Source organism: Hypomesus nipponensis, chromosome 5, assembly GCF_054491055.1.
Source record: "Hypomesus nipponensis isolate SF chromosome 5, ASM5449105v1, whole genome shotgun sequence".
Classification (NCBI taxonomy): domain Eukaryota; kingdom Metazoa; phylum Chordata; class Actinopteri; order Osmeriformes; family Osmeridae; genus Hypomesus; species Hypomesus nipponensis.
In genome coordinates this window covers 2,105,031-2,124,771 of record NC_140365.1, presented here as the reverse complement: position 1 = coordinate 2,124,771, position 19,741 = coordinate 2,105,031, and the positions used below count along the sequence as shown (strand labels likewise).

The 19,741-nt window shown below is 52.7% G+C and overlaps 1 protein-coding gene across 5 annotated transcripts in view; it reads right to left on the bottom strand.

Annotated features, from left to right (window-relative positions):
• Nucleotides 1-19,741, bottom strand: part of ryr1a (ryanodine receptor 1a (skeletal)) — a 55,300-nt gene that overhangs the window by 17,988 nt on the left and 17,571 nt on the right. For 2 of the 5 annotated variants that reach the window (XM_084698461.1, XM_084698463.1), the window contains exons 36-75: nt 19,052-19,502; nt 18,416-18,970; nt 18,074-18,274; nt 17,865-17,976; nt 17,590-17,733; nt 17,185-17,458; nt 16,811-16,925; nt 16,584-16,716; nt 16,202-16,296; nt 15,978-16,113; nt 15,706-15,892; nt 15,286-15,397; nt 14,942-15,062; nt 14,392-14,561; nt 13,706-13,926; nt 13,514-13,604; nt 13,287-13,427; nt 13,035-13,198; nt 12,801-12,879; nt 12,595-12,684; nt 12,374-12,520; nt 12,181-12,258; nt 11,876-11,951; nt 11,660-11,783; nt 11,399-11,514; nt 10,933-11,000; nt 10,702-10,823; nt 10,307-10,356; nt 10,060-10,120; nt 9,543-9,669; nt 8,854-8,965; nt 8,483-8,564; nt 8,253-8,383; nt 7,640-7,960; nt 7,052-7,292; nt 6,703-6,790; nt 6,501-6,593; nt 5,330-5,344; nt 1,403-1,573; nt 252-311 (exon numbers count right to left, since the gene is read on the bottom strand). In XM_084698461.1, the coding sequence (XP_084554587.1) occupies nt 252-311; nt 1,403-1,573; nt 5,330-5,344; nt 6,501-6,593; nt 6,703-6,790; nt 7,052-7,292; nt 7,640-7,960; nt 8,253-8,383; nt 8,483-8,564; nt 8,854-8,965; nt 9,543-9,669; nt 10,060-10,120; nt 10,307-10,356; nt 10,702-10,823; nt 10,933-11,000; nt 11,399-11,514; nt 11,660-11,783; nt 11,876-11,951; nt 12,181-12,258; nt 12,374-12,520; nt 12,595-12,684; nt 12,801-12,879; nt 13,035-13,198; nt 13,287-13,427; nt 13,514-13,604; nt 13,706-13,926; nt 14,392-14,561; nt 14,942-15,062; nt 15,286-15,397; nt 15,706-15,892; nt 15,978-16,113; nt 16,202-16,296; nt 16,584-16,716; nt 16,811-16,925; nt 17,185-17,458; nt 17,590-17,733; nt 17,865-17,976; nt 18,074-18,274; nt 18,416-18,970; nt 19,052-19,502 (5,875 nt within the window). Of the gene's footprint in view, nt 1-251; nt 312-1,402; nt 1,574-1,882; nt 1,898-5,329; nt 5,345-6,500; nt 6,594-6,702; nt 6,791-7,051; nt 7,293-7,639; nt 7,961-8,252; nt 8,384-8,482; nt 8,565-8,853; nt 8,966-9,542; nt 9,670-10,059; nt 10,121-10,306; nt 10,357-10,701; nt 10,824-10,932; nt 11,001-11,398; nt 11,515-11,659; nt 11,784-11,875; nt 11,952-12,180; nt 12,259-12,373; nt 12,521-12,594; nt 12,685-12,800; nt 12,880-13,034; nt 13,199-13,286; nt 13,428-13,513; nt 13,605-13,705; nt 13,927-14,391; nt 14,562-14,941; nt 15,063-15,285; nt 15,398-15,705; nt 15,893-15,977; nt 16,114-16,201; nt 16,297-16,583; nt 16,717-16,810; nt 16,926-17,184; nt 17,459-17,589; nt 17,734-17,864; nt 17,977-18,073; nt 18,275-18,415; nt 18,971-19,051; nt 19,503-19,741 lie in introns of all 5 variants that reach the window. The other 3 variants (XM_084698462.1, XM_084698464.1, XM_084698465.1) reach the window with 2 other exon arrangements.

Genomic DNA, 19,741 nt, shown 5'->3' with positions numbered 1-19,741 from the left:
TAGACAGACAGGTAGGCAGACAGGTAGACAGACAGGTCGACAGACAGGTTGGCAGACAGGTAGACAGTTAGACAGACAGGCAGGCATACTTCAACCAAGACACTAAACCAGGAGGGGCCAACTTAAACCCATTTCAACACCAGGAGAAGCCCCTGCAGAAGCCCCTCCCCCCTGCAGAAGCCCCTCCCCCCTGCAGAAGCCCCTCCCCCCTGCAGAAGCCCCTCCCCCCTACAGAAGCCCCTCCTCCTCACCTTGCCCTGGAGATGAAGGTTGTTCTGCAGGAACTCCCTCACCTCTTCGTCAGTGTCTCTCTGCAAGAGAAAACACACTGGTACTCCTCCCAGACAGAGAGAGAACACACTGGTACTCCTCCCAGACAGAGTGTGGACATGCTGGGAGCTGCAGGAACCTGCTGTCCTCAGCAGCAGGTGTACTTATCTACGAGTCACTATAGATGAGGTGGATGGAGAACTGCAGAATCGTTACAAACCATCAGACCAAACCAGATTCCTTGTATGTGAAACCTACTTGGCAACGATCCTGTTTCTGGTTCTCAACTACCGCAGAAGTACCAGGGAAACGACCAGGGGTACTTCCAGGGAGAGCCACAAGGGAGAGCTACCAGGGAGGGCTACCAGGGAGGGCTACCAGGGAGGGCTACCAGGGAGAGCTACCAGGGAGAGCTACCAGGGAGAGCTACCAGGGAGAGCTACCAGGAAGAGCTACCAGGGAGAGCTACCAGGGAGGGCTACCAGGGAGGGCTACCAGGGAGAGCTACCAGGGAGAGCTACCAGGGAGAGCTACCAGGGAGGGCTACCAGGGAGAGCTACCAGGGAGAGCTACCAGGGAGAGCTACCAGGAAGAGCTACCAGGGAGAGCTACCAGGGAGGGCTACCAGGGAGGGCTACCAGGGAGAGCTACCAGGGAGAGCTACCAGGGAGAGCTACCAGGGAGGGCTACCAGGGAGGGCTACCAGGGAGAGCTACCAGGGAGAGCTACCAGGGTGAGCTACCAGGGAGGGCTACCAGGGAGAGCTACCAGGGAGGGCTACCAGGGAGAGCTACCAGTGAGAGCTACCAGGGAGGGCTACCAGGGAGAGCTACCAGGGAGAGCTACCAGGGAGGGCTACCAGGAAGAGCTACCAGGGAGGGCTACCAGGGAGGGCTACCAGGGAGAGCTACCAGGGAGAGCTACCAGGGAGGGCTACCAGGGAGGGCTACCAGGGAGAGCTACCAGGGAGAGCTACCAGGGAGGGCTACCAGGGAGAGCTACCAGGGAGGGCTACCAGGGAGGGCTACCAGGGAGGGCTACCAGGGAGAGCTACCAGGGAGAGCTACCAGGGAGAGCTACCAGGGAGGGCTACCAGGGAGGGCTACCAGGGAGGGCTACCAGGGAGGGCTACCAGGGAGTATCTGATCTTGGCCAGGTTGATGAGCTCCTGGTCGGCAGGGGAGCACATGTTCAGGCCTATGGGGAGCATCTTTTTGAGGGCCGCCACGATCAGGGACGTCTGCACCGAGTAGCGATCCCCCCGTCTCTTCTTCTTGGTACGTTCCACGTCCGAGCCCCCGGCCTGAGGAACAGGAAGAGGAAGCAGGTGGTGTTACAGTCTCACATGTCCCCGGAGCGGAAGCAGCAAATGTGCGAAGCAATAAAACACTGCTTAGCATTGAACCCTCAGCAGCCCTGATTCAATGCTGGCCACATTCACGAGCATCACTAGAACAGAAACTCAAACTGAGCCCTAATCAACAAAAGCCTTTTTTTTATATAACCATGATGCTAGTCATCATTGAGAGCACTACTACAATTCATCTGCATAGGCATCTAGGGTACATTTCGCAAGACATTTAAAAAATATGGAAAACATTCAACAAAATACCTGTCCATCTGACGGCTGTGTAAAAATGGAAAACAAAACATAAGTTTGGAAGAAAAAAAAAAGAAAAAAGTGTCTTTATTCTTTAAGAAAAGATTTCTTAAAGATCTTCAACATGAGCTGTGGACCACTTGCTAAACTAAACCCTTCCTTCCTCCTCTCCACTTTTCCTTCTCCTCTCACCATATTTTACCTGAATCCAGATGGACAACAGTACTTCTGTCTTAGATTAGCTGCTGTGTTTAACAACTAACATCCTGAATATTTCACAATACCTCAATATCTCACAAGAGTATCTCATCTCACAATACGTCTAACAGTTACTCCCTACAGCGGCATCTGGAGTCATAGACTCCAGAATGAATCACTGCAGTCTATCTCACTTTCATCCTGTTACACTACATCACACCCTGAAGTAAACACAGCCTGTTGAGCCTTTGTAGGAGGACAAAATGCAAAGAATCTATTTGTGTCTATCTTCTGCAGACACAAACACACAATGAAGGCAAACTTTCACTGCCTGATCTGTAATGATCCGTTTCTCTGAACTGGTCAGGTGGAGGCTAAGTGGAGGCTGGGTGGAGGCCATGGCAACCCAGGACTACTCCATATGGGGCTAAAGGTCGGGGGCTGGGGTCAGGGGGCTGGGGTCAGGGGTGAAGAAACAGTGGGACAGAGGAAGGAAAACTGAAAGGAATCATTATGATCTGCAGTACAGGACCGCAGTGAAACAGCGTCGACGGAAAACATGCAGGCAAAACACGTTTCGTTCAATCCACCCGGCATTCCCTTGTACACAAAACAAACAGAAAAGGCAAATCAGTTCAAAACAACCCGCTATGTGCCGCGTGCGAGGAATGAAAAGGTTAGATGACGTTGGAGGATGCAAACAAACAATCTGGTATTTAGTAGCGTCATGTGGACGTCTAGAGTGTTACTAAACTGGCAAAGTCACACAGGTCAAACAGAATGTCCAAAGGGTACACCCCCTCCTCCTGTGCTCTCCTCCTCTCCTCCTCCTCCTCTTCCTCCTCTCCCGTCCTGTGTCTGAGGGGCCCATAAACGGCTGTTTTCTGCTCCCCCCCCACGCCTTCCCCCTACTGGCATGTATGCCTGAGATTGGTTTGTGTGTGTGTGCGTGCATGTGTGTGTGTTTGTCTGTGTGTGCGTGCACGTGTGTGTGTTTGTCTGTGTTTGTGTGTGTTTGTGTGCACGTGTGTGTGTTTGTCTGTGTGTGTGTGTGTTTGTGTGTGTGTGTGTGCACGTGTGTGTGTTTCTCTGTGTTTGTGTGCACGTGTGTGTGTTTGTCTGTGTTTGTGTGCACGTGTGTGTGTTTGTGTGTGTTTGTGTGCACGTGTGTGTGTTTGTCTGTGTTTGTGTGCACGTGTGTGTATGCACGTGTGTGTGTTTGTGTGTGTGTGTGTGCACGTGTGTGTGTTTCTCTGTGTTTGTGTGCACGTGTGTGTGTTTGTCTGTGTTTGTGTGTGTTTGTGTGCACGTGTGTGTGTTTGTCTGTGTGTGTGTGCACGTGTGTGTGTGTGTGCACGTGTGTGTGTTTGTCTGTGTGTGTGTGCACGTGTGTGTGTTTGTCTGTGTGTGTGTGCACGTGTGTTTGTGTGTGCACGTGTGTGTGTTTGTCTGTGTGTCTGTGTGTGTGTGCACGTGTGTGCACGTGTGTGCGTGTGTGTGTGTGTGTGTGTGGATCATACAGCTGATAGCGGTTGGCTAAGAGAGGGAAGAGAACAGATGGCCGTAGCACAGAACAGGACAGGATGAGAAAGCCCTACTGAGGCAGAATGTGCAGGAGGCTAGTTACCCTAAACTGGGGGGGGGGGGGGGGGGGGGCTTGTGAGGGGGGGGGGGGCTGTGGTGACAAGGATGGGACAGGTGTCACCTTAACACGGTTTGAAAACAAAATATGAAAACTGATATCCAATGTCTATCAAACAATAACTTGCCATGTAAAAACAAATACTTTATTTGTCTATCAAACAATAAGTTGCCAAGTAAAAACAAATACTTTATAATGTATTTCAGGTAAAGAGTAATGTAATATCATATTCCTGCATGTGTGTGTGCGTGTGTGCGTGTCAGTGCCAGAGATAAGTGCAAGCAAGTTCAGCCACCTTTCCAAACAGAGAGTCAGTGCGAGGGGTGTGTTATCAGTAAGGCTGGTTTACGGGACGCTGGCTGCAAACATTTTTAGGGGAGATTTTAGGAGACAAGTTTGATTAAACAGATTGTTTGTGAGCTAAAGGTAACATTGAGCACATTCTACAGGGTACAGAGAGGTTTATCTCGAAGGCTGCTTCAGTCCAGTCAAACAGAACAGCAGCTGGGCAGAGGTTAAGGAGGGGAGGGTGATGGGGGTGGGGCCATGATCTTACATGACTGCCAGGGGGGAGGGGCCAGGGAGGAGGTGGGAGGGGCCATGGAGGAGGGGTGGGGCCAGGGATGAAAGGGCGGGAGCACGGAGAAGGGGGCGGGGCCAGGGAGGAGGGGGCGAAGCATGGAGAGGGGGGGGCGACCAGCTTCCCCAGGAGAGGCAGCTACAGAACAACCTTCCACAGAACAGACACGGAGGGAAGGACTCCCACCCAACTACGATCAGCTAGGAGCAAACTGGGCGGGACGATGGCAGTTGGCTCCCACTGGCCTACCCCGGCCCTGCCTCGGGCCCTGCCTCGGGCCCTGCCTCGGGCGCTGTGTGGAGCCTAGTGCCATGGGCCCGACCCTACGGCAGAGCACTTTCATCAAACGCCTCCAGACTCCCCCCACACACACTGGCAGGACTGGAACTGTGGACCCCCGCAGACCACCTGGGAACTGATGGAAAAGTGCCTTCTCTCTCTCTCTCTCTCTCTCTCTCTCTCTCTCTCTCTCTCTCTCTCTCTCTCTCTCTGTCCTCTTGCTACCTCTCTCTCTCATCTTTCTGTCTCACTCTCACTTGATATCAATACTAATGGTTTGTTGATATGTGTTACATGATATGTGGGCACTACGTCAGTGTCATTTTATTGGGCGTTGCAGTTTTTTATTGGTGTGATGTGTCACTGGCTCTGCTAGCCTAGGCCTGTTAACAGCGTATGTGAAGTTGTTAATAGCGTAACTTTATCCGAAAAGTATCAGCGATGCCCGAAAAGTAAATCCGGACCATCTGTTTGGCCTTCTATTTTTGTGCCTCGGTTTGCAGAGGGACACGTGGCACATTCTGGACGCGGTTTGGTAGCAGGGCTGCCCTACAGAGCTTACAGTCACCTGGCAGACACTAGCAGCTGTATCTTTATATGGATGCTTATCTCTATACTTGGCACTAGCATAAACTGTTGTTCTGAGATGTGCTGTGTGTTGAGGCCTGGTCTACCAGTGTGTGGGCAGGGTTGATGAAAAGCCCCTTACAGTGAGGTGCCATGCGATCAGCACTGCGGTCGTGCAGAAACAAAGTCTAACCTCAGAATCCCCGGCCTAGAAAGCCAGCGGCAACACAAGAGAAAAGAACAGGAGACAGTCAGAGAGACAACACAGTTAACACAGCTGCAGCTGAGCCACATCCCTGCTAGACATCCCTGCTAGCACAGTACACATCCCTATTAAACATCCCTCCTAAACATCCCTGCTAAACACAGTACATCCCTATTGAACATCCCTACTAACACAACACACATCCCTATTACACATCCCTACTAACACAACACACATCCCTATTACACATCCCTACTAACACAACACACATCCCTACTAACACAACACACATCCCTATTACACATCCCTACTAACACAACACATCCCTACTAACACAACACACATCCCTACTAACACAACACACATTTTTGCTCAACACAACAAACATCCCTGCTAGCACAACACATCCCTACTAACACAACACATCCCTACTAACACAACACATCCCTACTAACACAACACACATCCCTACTAACACAACACACATCCCTATTACACATCCCTACTAACACAACACATCCCTACTAACACAACACACATCCCTACTAACACAACACACATCCTTGCTCAACACAACACACATCACTGCTAGCACAACACATCCCTACTAACACAACACACATCCCTACTAACACAACACATCCCTACTAACACAACACATCCCTACTAACACAACACACATCAATGCTAAGCATCCCTACTAACACAAAAAACCTCACTATTCAACACTACACACGTCCCATCCCTACCCCACAACAGAAAGACTCTAGGAGAGACTACATGATAAACAGTGTAAATGTCCTGGTGGTGGTCCACCCTGTGGTCCTCCAGGACACGGTACCTGTGGGAGAAGATGGTCCAGGGCTCTTCTTGTACAGGTGGATTATTGTCAAAAGTATTATCATGATTAGATCTTGTGTTACGTGCATTAAAGATATCAAGTATAGATGTTTGTAGATTTATGACTAATTTATAGTGGTAAGTTGCCCTTAATGTGGTTGGCTGAAAAAGTATCCTGTAAAGGTATGATACTATAAATGTCCTCACAAATTATAAATGCACAGATTGACTTATACAAGCAATTAAATAAACTAAAAAATTATATAAAATGGTGGACGGTAGCATTACTAGAGTGAAATAGATAGCATCATGATCTCACATTGCTCATCTTGCTCTTGCTGTCAGCAGTGAGGAAGGACATGTTGTTGATCTCGTTCATCACCACAAAGTTCTGCTCCTCTCGCTTGAAATTCTGCAGATAGAAATGAGAGAAAGAGGGAATTTAGAAAGGCGCAGCAGACAACAGAAATCTTCAGACTTAGAAGAAGCAAGACTCGTGTGAGATTTGGAAGCATACTCACGTGAGATTTGGACCAGAAGATGAAGACCTCTCCAATCATCCGGAACAGCTCCTCAGCGTCGGGGTCAGGACAGGTCAGCCATCTCGCCCTGCAAGAGACGCATGTTTCAGGACTCTAGAACACAATGTAGCCCAACGCAAGGACATGACAGACTCTCCTATACCTGGCATATAGTCCACCTCATGGATGAAGCTGACGTACCTGTTACTGTCCACCACAAAGGATGAGGTCAACGTACCTGTTACTGTCCACCACAAAGGATGAGGCCAACGTACCCGTTACTGTCCACCACAAAGGATGAGGCCAACGTACCTGTTACTGTCCTCCACAAAGGACGAGGCCAACGTACCTGTTATTGTCCACATAGCGGATGAGGAGGGGGTAGAGGGCGTAGAGGTCCCTGCAGAGCACTGCAAACTCGTCCCTGATGGTTCCCTCCTCCTCGTCCCCCTCAGACTTGCCCTCCAGGCGCAGGTGGTCCTCCTCAGCCACCACCTTCCCTGTCCGCTTCTTCAGCTTCTCCATGGTGGGGATGAAGTGGGACTTGAGCATCTCGGGCTTGGCCCTGCTCACGATGGGCTGAGAGAACACTGGAGGAGGAAGAGGGAGTCAGATGGCTGAGCGGTTAGGGAACCCGGCTATTAATCAGAAGGTTGTCGGTTCGATTCCCGGCCGTGCTAAATTACGTTGTGTCCTTGGGCAATGCACTTCACCCTACTTGCCTCAGGGAGAATGTCCCTGTACTTACTGTAAGTCGCTCTGGATAAGAGCGTCTGCTAAATGACTAAATGTAAATATAAGACAGGCACATCACAAATCAAATGTATTATTAGGGTTAGCTACTAGCCCTATGAAGATAATGTTATCATCTTTATCATCGTTATCCAGCTGGACTCCTAGAAGTACAAGGTGTGTCATCCTTGACGGAGGGCCTCACCGGCCAACCTCTTCATCCAGGAGGCCTCGTCGATGCCCAGGTTGTTGACCACAATCTTCATGATGCTTCCCAGCAGCTGGTTGAGGTGTTCGGAGGTGACGTCCGTGCAGACCTGGCCCTCCAGCTCTGGAACGTTCTCCGGGCCCCTCTCCCACCATCGGGGCAGGTAGTTGCACAGCATGGGCAGGGTGATCTCGATGACGTGGGGCATCTCGGTGTAGCGGGCCCCAGACTCGGCCAGGTCCCCGATCTCCTTCAGCAGGACGTCCAGCTCGGGGATGTCCTGGCACAGCTCGTGCACCTCGTTGGGAAGACCCAAGACTGTTGACAGAGAGGAGGGAAAGGAGTGAGAGAGAGGAGAAAAGAAGGGAGAGGGGAAACAGAAAAAGACAGTGAGACAAGGAGAGAGAGGAGGAAGAGATAGAATGGAAGAAAGAGGAAGAGAGAGAAAGTGTGTGAGAGAGAAGGGGAGAGAGAGAGAAAGAAAGTGATATGAGAGAGAAAAACAGAGAGAGAAGGAGAGATGGGGTCGTAGATGAGGGTAACAGATGGGGCAGAAGGAGTCCCAGGCAGATGTGGGGCAACAGGGTGGACGACCAAGGTTAGAACTCACTGGCTCGTTCTCTGGGGGTCTTGGTGGTGTAGACTGAGAAGGTGTTGAACTCGTTCAGGTTGGGCTCCAGGTAGGCCACAGGCATGGCTGCTGCCAGGTGAGCCAGACACTCCCCAAGAGCAGGCCTCTGTCTGGAGGGGCGCACACACACACACACACACACATCACACACACATCTCACACCTCACACCTACAGAAGACTGTTGTTACAATGTCACACACACACACACCTCTCCACGTGAGGATTCTTGACTGTTCCCAGAGAGTAGATGCTGCACATGATCCGGTAACAGGACATCTGGAGGTCATCCACTGAGACAGAAACAGACACAGTTAGCACAGAGAGATTTACTGAGAGAGAGAGAGAGAGAGAGAGAGAGAGAGAGAGAGAGAGAGAGAGAGAGAGAGAGAGAGAGAGAGAGAGAGAACAGAACAGAACAGAACAAAGGAGAGAGACAGATACAGAGGGAAGGGGGGAGAGAAAGAGAGAGAGAGCGGGGGAGACGGAGAAAGAGGGAGAGACAGAAAGAGAGGAAGAAGTTGGAGAGAGAGGGGGGCGGAGAGGACAGGGAACACAGGCACAACGCAAGCCTTGACTCACGAATGACGTCGTCTCCAAACTGGTGCTGAGCGACGTGGTCGAACAGCGAGGTGAGGACAGGAAGCAGAGCTATGGTGGTGTAGTTGATGTTCTGGGACACGCCCTTCACCTGCTGCAGAGAGGAACCACAGCACAGCAGGGGGGGCAGGTGAGGACAGGCAGGTGAGGACAGGCGGGTGAGGACAGGCAGGTGAGGACAGGCAGGTGCACCAGAGCTGAGAGACTGCCCTGCTCCTGTGGCCTCGCTCACCTGATCACCTCGCTCACCTGGTCACTTCGCTCACCTGGTCACCTGGTCACCTCGCTCACCTGGTCACCTCGCTCACCTCGCTCACCTGGTCACCTCGCTCACCTGGTCACCTGCTCACCTGGTCACCTGGTCACCTGTTCACCTCGCTCACCTGCTCACCTGCTCACCTGATCACCTCGCTCACCTGGTCACTTCGCTCACCTGGTCACCTGGTCACCTGGTCACCTGGTCACCTCGCTCACCTGGTCACCTCGCTCACCTGGTCACCTCGCTCACCTGCTCACCTGCTCACCTGCTCACCTGCTCACCTGCTCACCTGCTCACCTGGTCACCTGGTCACCTCGCTCACCTGCTCACCTGCTCACCTGCTCACCTGCTCACCTGCTCACCTGGTCACCTGGTCACCTCGCTCACCTGCTCACCTGGTCACCTCACTCACCTGGTTTCCTTTAGACACCTTGCCCAACTTCAGGTTCTCCACCATCTTCTCGATGTCGTCCGCCGCTCCCTCGAAGAAGGAGCGCAGGCCGGCCTTGACGATCTCAGGCCCGGACTTCATTACCGTCCTGAGGAGCAGAGAGGGCAGCTTCAGTACCGTGTGTGTGTGTGTGTGTGTGTGTGTGTGTGTGTGTGTGTGTGTGTGTGTGTGTGTGTGTGTGTGTGTGTGTGTGTGTGTGAGTGAGTGTGTGAGTGAGTGTGAGTGTGTGTGTGTGAGTGAGTGAGTGAGTGAGTGTGTGAGTGAGTGAGTGAGTGAGTGAGTGTGTGTGTGTGTGTGTGTGTGTGAGTGTGTGTGTGTGTGTGTGTGTGAGTGTGTATGTGTGTGTACGTGTGTGGTGTGTAAGTGTGTGTGTGTGTCTGTGTGTGTGTGTGTGAGTGTGTGTGTGTGTGAGTGTGTGTGTGTGTGTGTGTGTGTGAGTGAGTGTGTGCGTGTGTGAGGAAGGAGAACGTGATAAGACCTTGCGTCCAGGGACCGTGCCAGGATGTGAAGACAGTTGACGATAGCTTGGGCGTCGGTTCCTGGTCAGATCACACAATGACAACAGGACAGCTGTCACCGTGTGCCTCAGAAGAACACAACAATCCAAAACAGAAGCAAATGAAAACGTGATGCAAAGAGGCAAAGTGTTAAAGGGTGGAGAGGAAGGACAGGAAGTAGAGGTGGAGAAGAGGAAGGCAGGAGGAACAAGGGGTCAGATGTCTTACCGAAGAGAGAGACTCTGTGTCTCACCAGAGCGGCCATTTTACAGAAGATACTACAAGCAGGAGGAATAAATGGAAGAGGAGAGGAAAGGAGGAAAGGAAAGGAGGAAAGGGAAGGAGAGGAAAAGAGAGGAAAAGAGAGAGGAAAGAAGAGAAGAAAAGGAGGGAAGATATAAAGTAAATGTTGAAAAGCAATAGAAAGCGGAAGTGAATGATTACAGAGAATGTTCTTGTGGAGATCTGAACATATACAGTATAACTGGTTCATTTTGTACACTGCTGAATAAACTTTCTGTGCTCTGTATTATAGGATATGATATAGATAGAGAGATAGACAGAGACAGAGATAGACATAATGACAAAGGCAAAGAGTGACGGAGAGAGACAAAGACTAGTACCTTGCGATCATTTCTTTCTCTTTATTAGAGGAATGTCCCCCACTCCCCAGAACCTTAGCCGGCGTAGACAGGAAGTATAGACAGTGGTTTTTGAAGTACTGATTAATGAGAGGCATCAGGATCTGAGAGAGAGACAGAGAGAGAGAGAGAGAGAGAGAGAGAGAGAGAGTGAAGACCATCTCACACCACGCCCTGTTGTCTCCCCAAGCCCACCATGACACCACGTCTGACCTTGGCAAAGAACTTGATCTCTTGCTCGTGAGGAGACTTCTCCACTCTCCCGCTGCTCACCACAGCCTCTGTGCACACACACACACACACACAGGCACACACACACACACACAGGCACACACACACACACAGGGGAGCAAGATGTTAGGAAAGGAACACTGGAACAGCCCCCTGTGGGGCTGGACTGCAGATGATCACATGACACCATCTGGACTGCAGCTGATCACATGACACCATCTGGACTGCAGCTGATCACATGACACCATCTGGACTGCAGCTGATCACATGACACCATCTGGACTGCAGCTGATCACATGACACCATCTGGACTGCAGATGATCACATGACACCATCTAGACTGCAGCTGATCACATGACACCATCTGGACTGCAGCTGATCACATGACACCATCTGGACTGCAGCTAATCACATGACACCATCGCCCATCTCGCGCCCCCCGCAGTACCCAGATGAGCGATGAATTCCTGGGCGATGTCCATCCACTTCAGCAGCTTCTGCAGGAAGCCGTAGGCAAAGCGCTTCTCGATGGACGATATGTCTGACTCCATGTCTTTCAGCCCCCTGTGAGCGGAAGAACGAAGAAGAATACATTTTATTTGCGCCTTTAATGCGCCTTTCTTGCCCTCCGAGCGCTGAAAGTACAGCAGGATTTCCTCAGTCTGTGTGACTACTGTGGAAGGACCGCGGTGGGAATCCCCCCCCGTACCTGGTGACGGCGTAACCATTAAGCTGCAGGAACTTCAGCAGCTCGTGAGCCTTCTCTCGGTCCCGGGCCTTCTCCTTTGCCGTCAGGGTGTCGTAGGGCACCAGCAGGGGGTGAGATCCGCCTCCTGTACACAGAGGAAACAGGCGGTCAGTAAAACTTTCATCTGACAGCCTGCTGCACGCCTGGTTCCTGTACGCAGAGGGAGCGACCTTTCACCTTTGGACTGCAGCTCCATCTTCTTCTTCCGGCCCCAGGTGTTGTGGTAGTTCTCAGCAAGCTGCTCTGCCATGGACTGGAGAAGACGATATAGCACATGGAGTTGCATACAATTATATTAATTCAAATAATGTATTTATTATGTGTTTTTAATTTGTACTTTTACATATATTTTTTTATATTTTGTTTATAATAATTAATGTTATTTTATGAAATGAACATCCGTTGATATTTATTATTAATCATCGCGTGAAAGCAAAGTGATAAACAAACATGGGGTCCAGTAGTTGGGGTCTTTGCCACACCTGCAGGTCTCTTGATAGAGCCATGTGAGAGATTTCTATTGGCTGAGGGCTGTAGCCATGGCTGGGGTCATAGGTCGCCTAAAACAAGAACAGACTGTTGTCAGACTGCGATCCTTTGGAATCACCGACGAGTTCATTCAGCATCTTCACAGCGTCATCACAGCGTCATCACAGCGTCATCACTCCTCTTTACCTGCGCCGTCTGAGAGATCTTCCTAGCTGCCTTCTTCTTCTCCGCCTTTTCCTCCTCTCCTCCATCCCTCGCTTTGTCCAGCGTCCACTCCCACGCCAGCATGGCCTTGACGGACTCCTTGATTGGCCAGCGGTAGATCTCTTTGTCCTATCAGGGGAGAGGTCAAGAGGTCAGGTCTGATAAAGAGACCCAGAGGAGACCGGGCGGAGATGAAGCCGAACCTTCTCAGAGAACGTCTTGTAGGGTCTGAGCATGGGGTGGGTCTTCGAATTTTCATCCAACAGCTCGCCGTATGTCCAGTTGTTCTGAATCTACAGAAGGACGCGCACACACACGTTCATATATTTTTTTTATCACACATTTTCCCCCCTAATCATTGCTAAAAAAAGTTCCAACTTCTTGGATATCGCATGTTGATTCAACTCACTTTCTCAAAGGCCCACTTGTCATGTGTGAGCTCAGCGTATTTGTTGATGAAGCCGTCGAGTCTCTCTGGGATGATAGTGCTGCGTTTGATGAAAAGAAGGTCTCAATGACCGCACTAGCTATTAATCGACGCATTCCTAGCAACTTAGCAACCAAAGCCCAGTAGGTTCACCCCTGGTTCATCCCTGGTTCACCCCTAACCCTAACCCCTAAGCTCCCAGAGAAGTTCTCTCACTTGGTGGTGTCCACAGGTTTGGGGTCAAAGTTTCCCTCAGCGTCCACCGAGGCCTTCTTCTCTGTTTTGGACGAGTAGCTGGCGTCCACGTAGTCGGGAGGGATGGCTCCGGCGATGGCGCAGATGCACGGCATGGCGATCTTGAACATCTCCGCGTCGAATTTCTGTGAGGAGGAGGAAGAGGTCATTGAGTGACTCATCGTCATCATCATGGAAGCAGAGACGCCATGTTTTGGAAGGCCGGGCTGAGACCTTGTGAGCCAGGGACTCGAAGATGCCCCAGAACAGCTTGCGGGTGAGGTGAAGCTCCTCTTCTGACGACACTCCAAAGTTGCCCCAGCCGTTGGGCAGGCAGTAGTACTTCCAACAGCGCTCGTAGTGATTGGTCAAAAGCTGCGGGATAAACAACAACGTCAGCCAATCAGAAGGATGTGTCATTCTGAGGCGGGTATGGCTGTCGTCACAAAGGGATGTGGCACCTTCAGCGGCATCTTGGCGTACTCGTTGAGAATGGGCACGTCGAACACCAGCCTCCTGAGCAGATGCTGCAGCATGGACGGACGCAGATACCTGGAAAGAGATAAGCGCTCAAAACGCGACGCGGCACTTCCTCCTACTCCAAAAGTATTTTGAAAAGAACAGCGATCTGACTGGGGGGGAAGCAGACCCACTTGCACAGGGACATGAGGCACTCCTCGATGACGTCCCTCTGGGCCTTGGTGAAGGCTCTGCCGCGGGACAGCCGGTAGATGGTGTGCAGCATGGAGTCGATCATGATGGCCCGGTGTTCCGTGCCGGCGAACAGAGGGGCGCACTTGGTGATGAGGGGCAGCACGGCAGAGCACAGGTAGCGGTTCAGTGCCAGCGCCATCTCCGTGGTGCAGAACGCCGCCTGGGGGAGAGAGACTCAGACCGTCAGGGGGTCAGGACTGGAGGTCAAGCTGGAGGTCAGGACTGGAGGTCAAGCTGGAGGTCAGGACTGGAGGTCAGGACTGGAGGTCAGGACTGGAGGTCAAGCTGGAGGTCAAGCTGGAGGTCAAGCTGGAGGTAAAGCTGGAGGTCAGGACAGGAGGTCAGGACTGGAGGTCAGGACTGGAGGTCAAGCTGGAGGTCAAGCTGGAGGGAACTATTGTGGGTAGTCTGGAGGGTTAGGGTTAGGAGAGTAGTTTAGGGTCAGGGGAGTAGGTTAGGGTCAGGGGAGTAGGTTAGGGTCCGGGGAGTAGGTTAGGGTCAGGAGAGTAGGTAGGGTCAGGTCAGTAGGTAGGATCAGGAAAGTAGGTAGGGTCAGGTGAGTAGGTTTTAGTCAGGAGAGTAGGTTTCGTATCCGACAAGCAGGTCTTATTCAGGGGAAGCTCACCGTATCCAGGGAGGCGGCCGCCCTCATGTCCGGCAGGAAGCCCACCTCCAGCACGTGCAACAGGAAGTCCTGGTTGTCGATGCCGTACACACGATCCAGGAACAGCACCATGGGAGCCTTGTGATCCGGGACAAAACTGGCGGACATCTTGGGTTCAATGATGCTGTTGTCTAGAACACAAACACAGAAGGAGAACTCATTTCACAATATTTACTGTCATTCAAATCTTAATTCTAGAAAAGAACACACAAGTTGAAACGTCGTTCAACCAATCTCGTTTTCCACTGCCATCAGTGTGACAGGAAGTCACTTCACTGCCATCAATGTGACAGGAAGTCACTCCACTGCCATCAGTGTGACAGGAAGTCACTCCACTGCCATCAGTGTGACAGGAAGTCACTCCACTGCCATCAGTGTGACAGGAAGTCACTCCACTGCCATCAGTGTGACAGGAAGCCACTCCACTGCCATCAGTGTGACAGGAAGTCACTCCACTGCCATCAGTGTGACAGGAAGTCACTCCACTGCCATCAGTGTGACAGGAAGTCACCTTTTCCGAAAGCAGGGATCTGCACCGACAGGCTGATGACGCCCACCAGGTCCTCGATGGGCACCAGGGAGCGCAGGATGGCCCTAATCCGGAGGGCCTCTCCCTTCCCAGCCTGGATCAGCTGAGGAGCCCAGGAACAGAGACGCTTAGACCGGATCCACCCCACTGTTCATGCATTCCTGTTATTTAGTCTAATTTCGTGTTGCAGCAATGGGTGTGGTGTGGATATAACCAGTAGTATTACAGCCTAGTTTTTATACAGTATTGCAATACACACAGTAGAGTATATGCAGTAGTAGTATTTGTAAACAGGGAGCAGCTGTGGAGCAGGGAGAGCTACTGACGTGCATCTCTGGAGCGCAGCGCCCCAGCAGGTCGATCAGAGCAGAGTAGAAGGACATGATGGCGTTCCCCAGGTGGACACGGTTGTCCTCCTGCTGCTCCTCTCCTCCAAACCTGACAAGAAGCAAACAGGAAGTAGACGGGAGGCGGACAGGAAGTAGACAGGAAGTAGACAGGAGGCAGACAGGAAGCAGACAGGAAGTAGACAGGAAGTAGACAGGAGGTAGACAGGAGGCGGACAAGAAGCAGACAGGAAGCAGACAGGTGGTAGACAGGAAGCAAACAGGAGGCAGACAGGAGGAAGACAGGATGAAAGAGTATAGAAGTGACTAGAAGCTGAACAGAAGCTAGGAGAGATCTTGAGGAGAAACGTCAAGCGATCCCTCGCACCCTCCTCGCCACGGAGCACGTGCGGAGCTCACATGGGGAAGCGTCGGTCCTTCTTGACGGTGGGTCCGTCCCTGGCCGGGTCCTCGGAGATCTTGATGGCCTCCTCGATGGCGGCCAGCAGGCCGTTCCCCCCCTCCCCCCTCAAGGCGGGGCCGAAGCACTCGGGCCTCCGGATGAGCAGCCGCACCACCACGTTGGCATTCTCCTCCACGCTCTCTCCTGCGGGGCAACACACACGCAGACTCGGTCACGGAGAGAAACAGCAGGATATGTTTGACGAGGCCGCCGGAGAGGAGGCACTGACCGTTGACGAAGACGGCAAAACGCAGGAAGTCCAGGTACTTCTCCCCTCCACAGGGGTTCCAGCCGATGTCGGGGTAGCCCTTGGCCATGAGCATGGTGCAGCTCTGCAGGCCACAGCCTGCCAGGTACTTCACCACCTGGGAGGAGACACGAGGAGCAGCTCTCAGACCAGGTCTAAACAGTACTGCGTTTGAAGCAGGAAGCAGGAAGCAGGAAGTGACGTACCTTCTCCAGGTCCTGCTCCTGCAGAGCCAGCGCCAGCTCGTTGTTGTCGATGCAGGAAGCCGCGGCAACGTCGAGAGGGGTGGAGCCTCGCACGCCTGAAAGAGATGTTACCATGCATTTTTTTATGCTTTACTGAACTGATTTTAAGTGACGTGTGACAGGAGGGGTAGGGGGAGAGAGAGAGAGAGACAGAGAGAGAGAGAGAGAGAGAAGAGAGAGAGAGAGAGAGAGAGAGAGAGAGAGAGAGAGAGAGAGAGAGAGAGGGAGAGAGAGAGAAAGGGAGGGGGGGGGCGGGGACATGCCAAAGGCCCAGGCTGGATTTGAACTGCTCATCCTATAATGATGTTTGTTCTGAACCCTAATGATTTGATTGGTTGCTCACCCAGGCCGATGCCACTGTTCTGAAGCAGGTAGCTGAGGTGATCGAACATGGAGCGCTGGTTCTGACGGCTGATGCGGCAGAAGTAACACAGGAAACGACAGCAGTTGGTCACCATGCGAGGGAACCTGATCTCCTGAAGCAAAGGAACACACCCGTGTCAACAGATTGGTAACAAAGGAAAGCTGTAGTATCACGTCAGCGCTGGTCGGATAGGAGATGCAATGTACCTTTGAGTCTCCTCCACCGAGCACGTTGACCATCACCTCCATGACCGTCTCGTGCATGCCCAGCGCACGCATCAGGTTAGGGTGCTGGTAGAACACCTTGTTACTCATGATGTCCCTGATGGAGGGAGAGAGAGAGGGGGAGGGAGGGAGAGAGAGAGCAAGAAGGAGAGAGAAGGAGTGAGTAATAGAGAGACAGGAGTGAGCACACTCATGTTACTCCCTAGTTCCCCCTGTTAAGTAAGCACCCGTACACCCTGGGGTTTGAACTAGGGATGCACGATATATCGGCAGCCATATCGGTATCGGCCATATCGGTATCGGCCATACCGGCCATATCGGTGCATCCCTAGTGTGAACCTCAGTTTCCTGCTAACCCGATGCTCTGGATCATCAGCCTCTCCTCTTCAGGGCCCATCTGGACGATGAGCAGCGAGCGGATCTGGCCCAGACACTCCAGCAGGTCCATGGTGTCCTGGACCGACACGGCGTTGATGGTGTAGGCCTTGGGCAGGGCTCTGATCAGCTCCCCAAGCCCGTCGTACTGCCGGTGGAGCAGGCTGAACATGAGACGCACCAGCTCCGGGTTCTGGATGAACGACTCCTGGGCCCAGTGGATCATGGTGTGGGAGATGAGGCCCTGCAGGGTGCCTGGAACGGAAAAGGGCAGGGTTGTTGAGTTTATAACGTCTAGATACAGACAGGATGAGGAAGGTTGGGTGTAAACAGATCTTGGGTCAGGGTCTGGGGTCAGGGGTCAGGGTCTTGCTCTCATGACTCACTGGGTTTGGTTTCTTCTTCAGGTTTGCTCTCCTCCTCAATCTTCCTCTTGCGGAAGGTCCTGACCTTCTCCAGCATACGCAGCAGCCTTCCCCGGAGGGAGTTATCCACCTCCTCCTCCTCTTCCTCCTCCTCGATATGCACCCCTTAAAGGAAAACACAACGCAGTTAACCAACCGATGCTCCAGCTACCCCAGCTGGGGTCGTTGTGTGTGCGTGTGTGTGAGGTGTGTGTGTGTGTGTGTGAGGTGTGTAAGAGCTCCAGGGGGCAGCTGACCGCAGTGGGACAGCAGGTCTTTGTGGAACGCCAGCAGCGCATCACGGACATCATCAGGGACCGGACACTCGTGGTCCTCCGAGCAGTTTTTGAAGTTCATCAGCATGTTGACCTGTGCGGGGAACCACAGAAGCAAGCGATCGTGACGGATTCGGTGTGGCCAGAGAGCGTTCCGAATGATGCTCCAGTCAGGACGTTAAGAGGCGTACCTGCTCCTGCGGGGGAGAGCGGAACTCGCGGGTCTTGCGCGCGGTCTCCGCGGCGCTCATGGTGAAGGCCAGCATGAGCTCGTTGTAGCGATGCCGCTGGTCGGACTGGATCTGGGTGACGAACTGGTCTGAGAAGGCTATGATGGCTTCTACTCTGTGACGTAGCTCACAGTCACAGAAATACTGGAGGAGAGTGCACATCTGGGGGAGGAGGAGAGGTGTTAGACTGGAGGGGCAGGTCGCTGCTAGTGGCATTTAGAAGCAACACACACACACCAACACTCACCTGGAGTTTGACAATACACACAAGCACACAGTTGCAGTTTGTCAACACACACACACCTGGAGTTTGACGGACTCGGGCAGCTTCATGTGTAGAAGACCCTCTTGTACGCCTGTGTCTCCCTCTGCATCCGCAGCCTTGGGCTCCTTCTCCTCCTCCTCTTCCCTCTTTCCCTCCGTTTTCTTCACATCCCCCACTTCTTTCTCTTCTTTACCTGGCTCCTCCTCCTCCTCCCCTTCCTCCAACTCCAACTCTTCATCGTCTTCGCCCATCCCTTCATCTTCAGTGTCCTCTCCCTCCCCCGCTCCCTCTTCCTCCTCCTTCACCTCCTCCCCTTCTTCTTTGAGGGCTAGTCTCTGACCATCCTCCCCCTTCTTCTCCCCCTCCTCCTCGGCCAGGCCTTCGGCCTCGGAGCTGAACACGGTGGGCTCGATCATCTTCAGGATGTGCTTGACGTCCTCGTCGTCGAACACGCCCATGATGAGGAGGGTGCTGATGAGCTTGAGGATGGGAACGAAATGGAACTCGACGCTCCCCCCTACGGGGTCTCTCATGGCCTGCCCGCCGTCCTGCACGGCCTCCGTCAGCATTGTCAGGGCCTTGGACTTCATGACCTGCGGAAGGAAACAAACAGGAAGTCAGTCGGCCAAGCACAGGAAGTCCTTCCCTCCCACCGTCCACCTGGGACAGCTCACCTGCAGGGGGATGGAGGGGCTGAGGGTGTAGATGTCCAGGTTGGTGCCCACGAACCCCGTGGGGGAGGAGTGGAGCTTGGGGCGGAGGCAGGTGGTGAGGCCGACCCCGGGGAGGGCGTGGGCCTTGTCTGCGTCCGAATCCGCGTACAGCGTGATGCTGCGCGTGTCGTCCGTCATGGGAACGATGAACTCCTTGTTGGTCATCAGCCGGTTCCTCTTGGCCGACTCCAGGTGGATGCTGATGAGCAGGTCGTAATAGCCGCTCCTGATTGGCCCGGGCAGGTAGGTGTTCTCAATGGCGTAGAAGAGCTGGGATTCGTCGACGTGGCTGCAGAGGGCGTGGGCCACGCGGTTGTTGCCCAGCGCGCACACAGAGCCGTACAGCTTCAGGGTGTGATAGTGGAACTTGAGCATGTCCACGCCCTCCGACAGCTCCAGGATATCAATGCACCTGGGGAGAGCGGAGAGAGACAGGAGGTCAGTCCATATCCTAAGACCAAGTCATCTTTCACAAAAGCAATTTGACATCAAATAGTAGTTGTTAGCATAACCGGACATGGCGGTGTCAAATACCCGGTTAGTGCTAACATAATGAAGCGATAAAGTCAATGTTTTTGCCAGCCTGCTGCAGGAGGCTGGCAAAGAGAGAGAGAGAGAGAGAGAGAGAGAGAGAGAGAGAGAGAGAGAGAG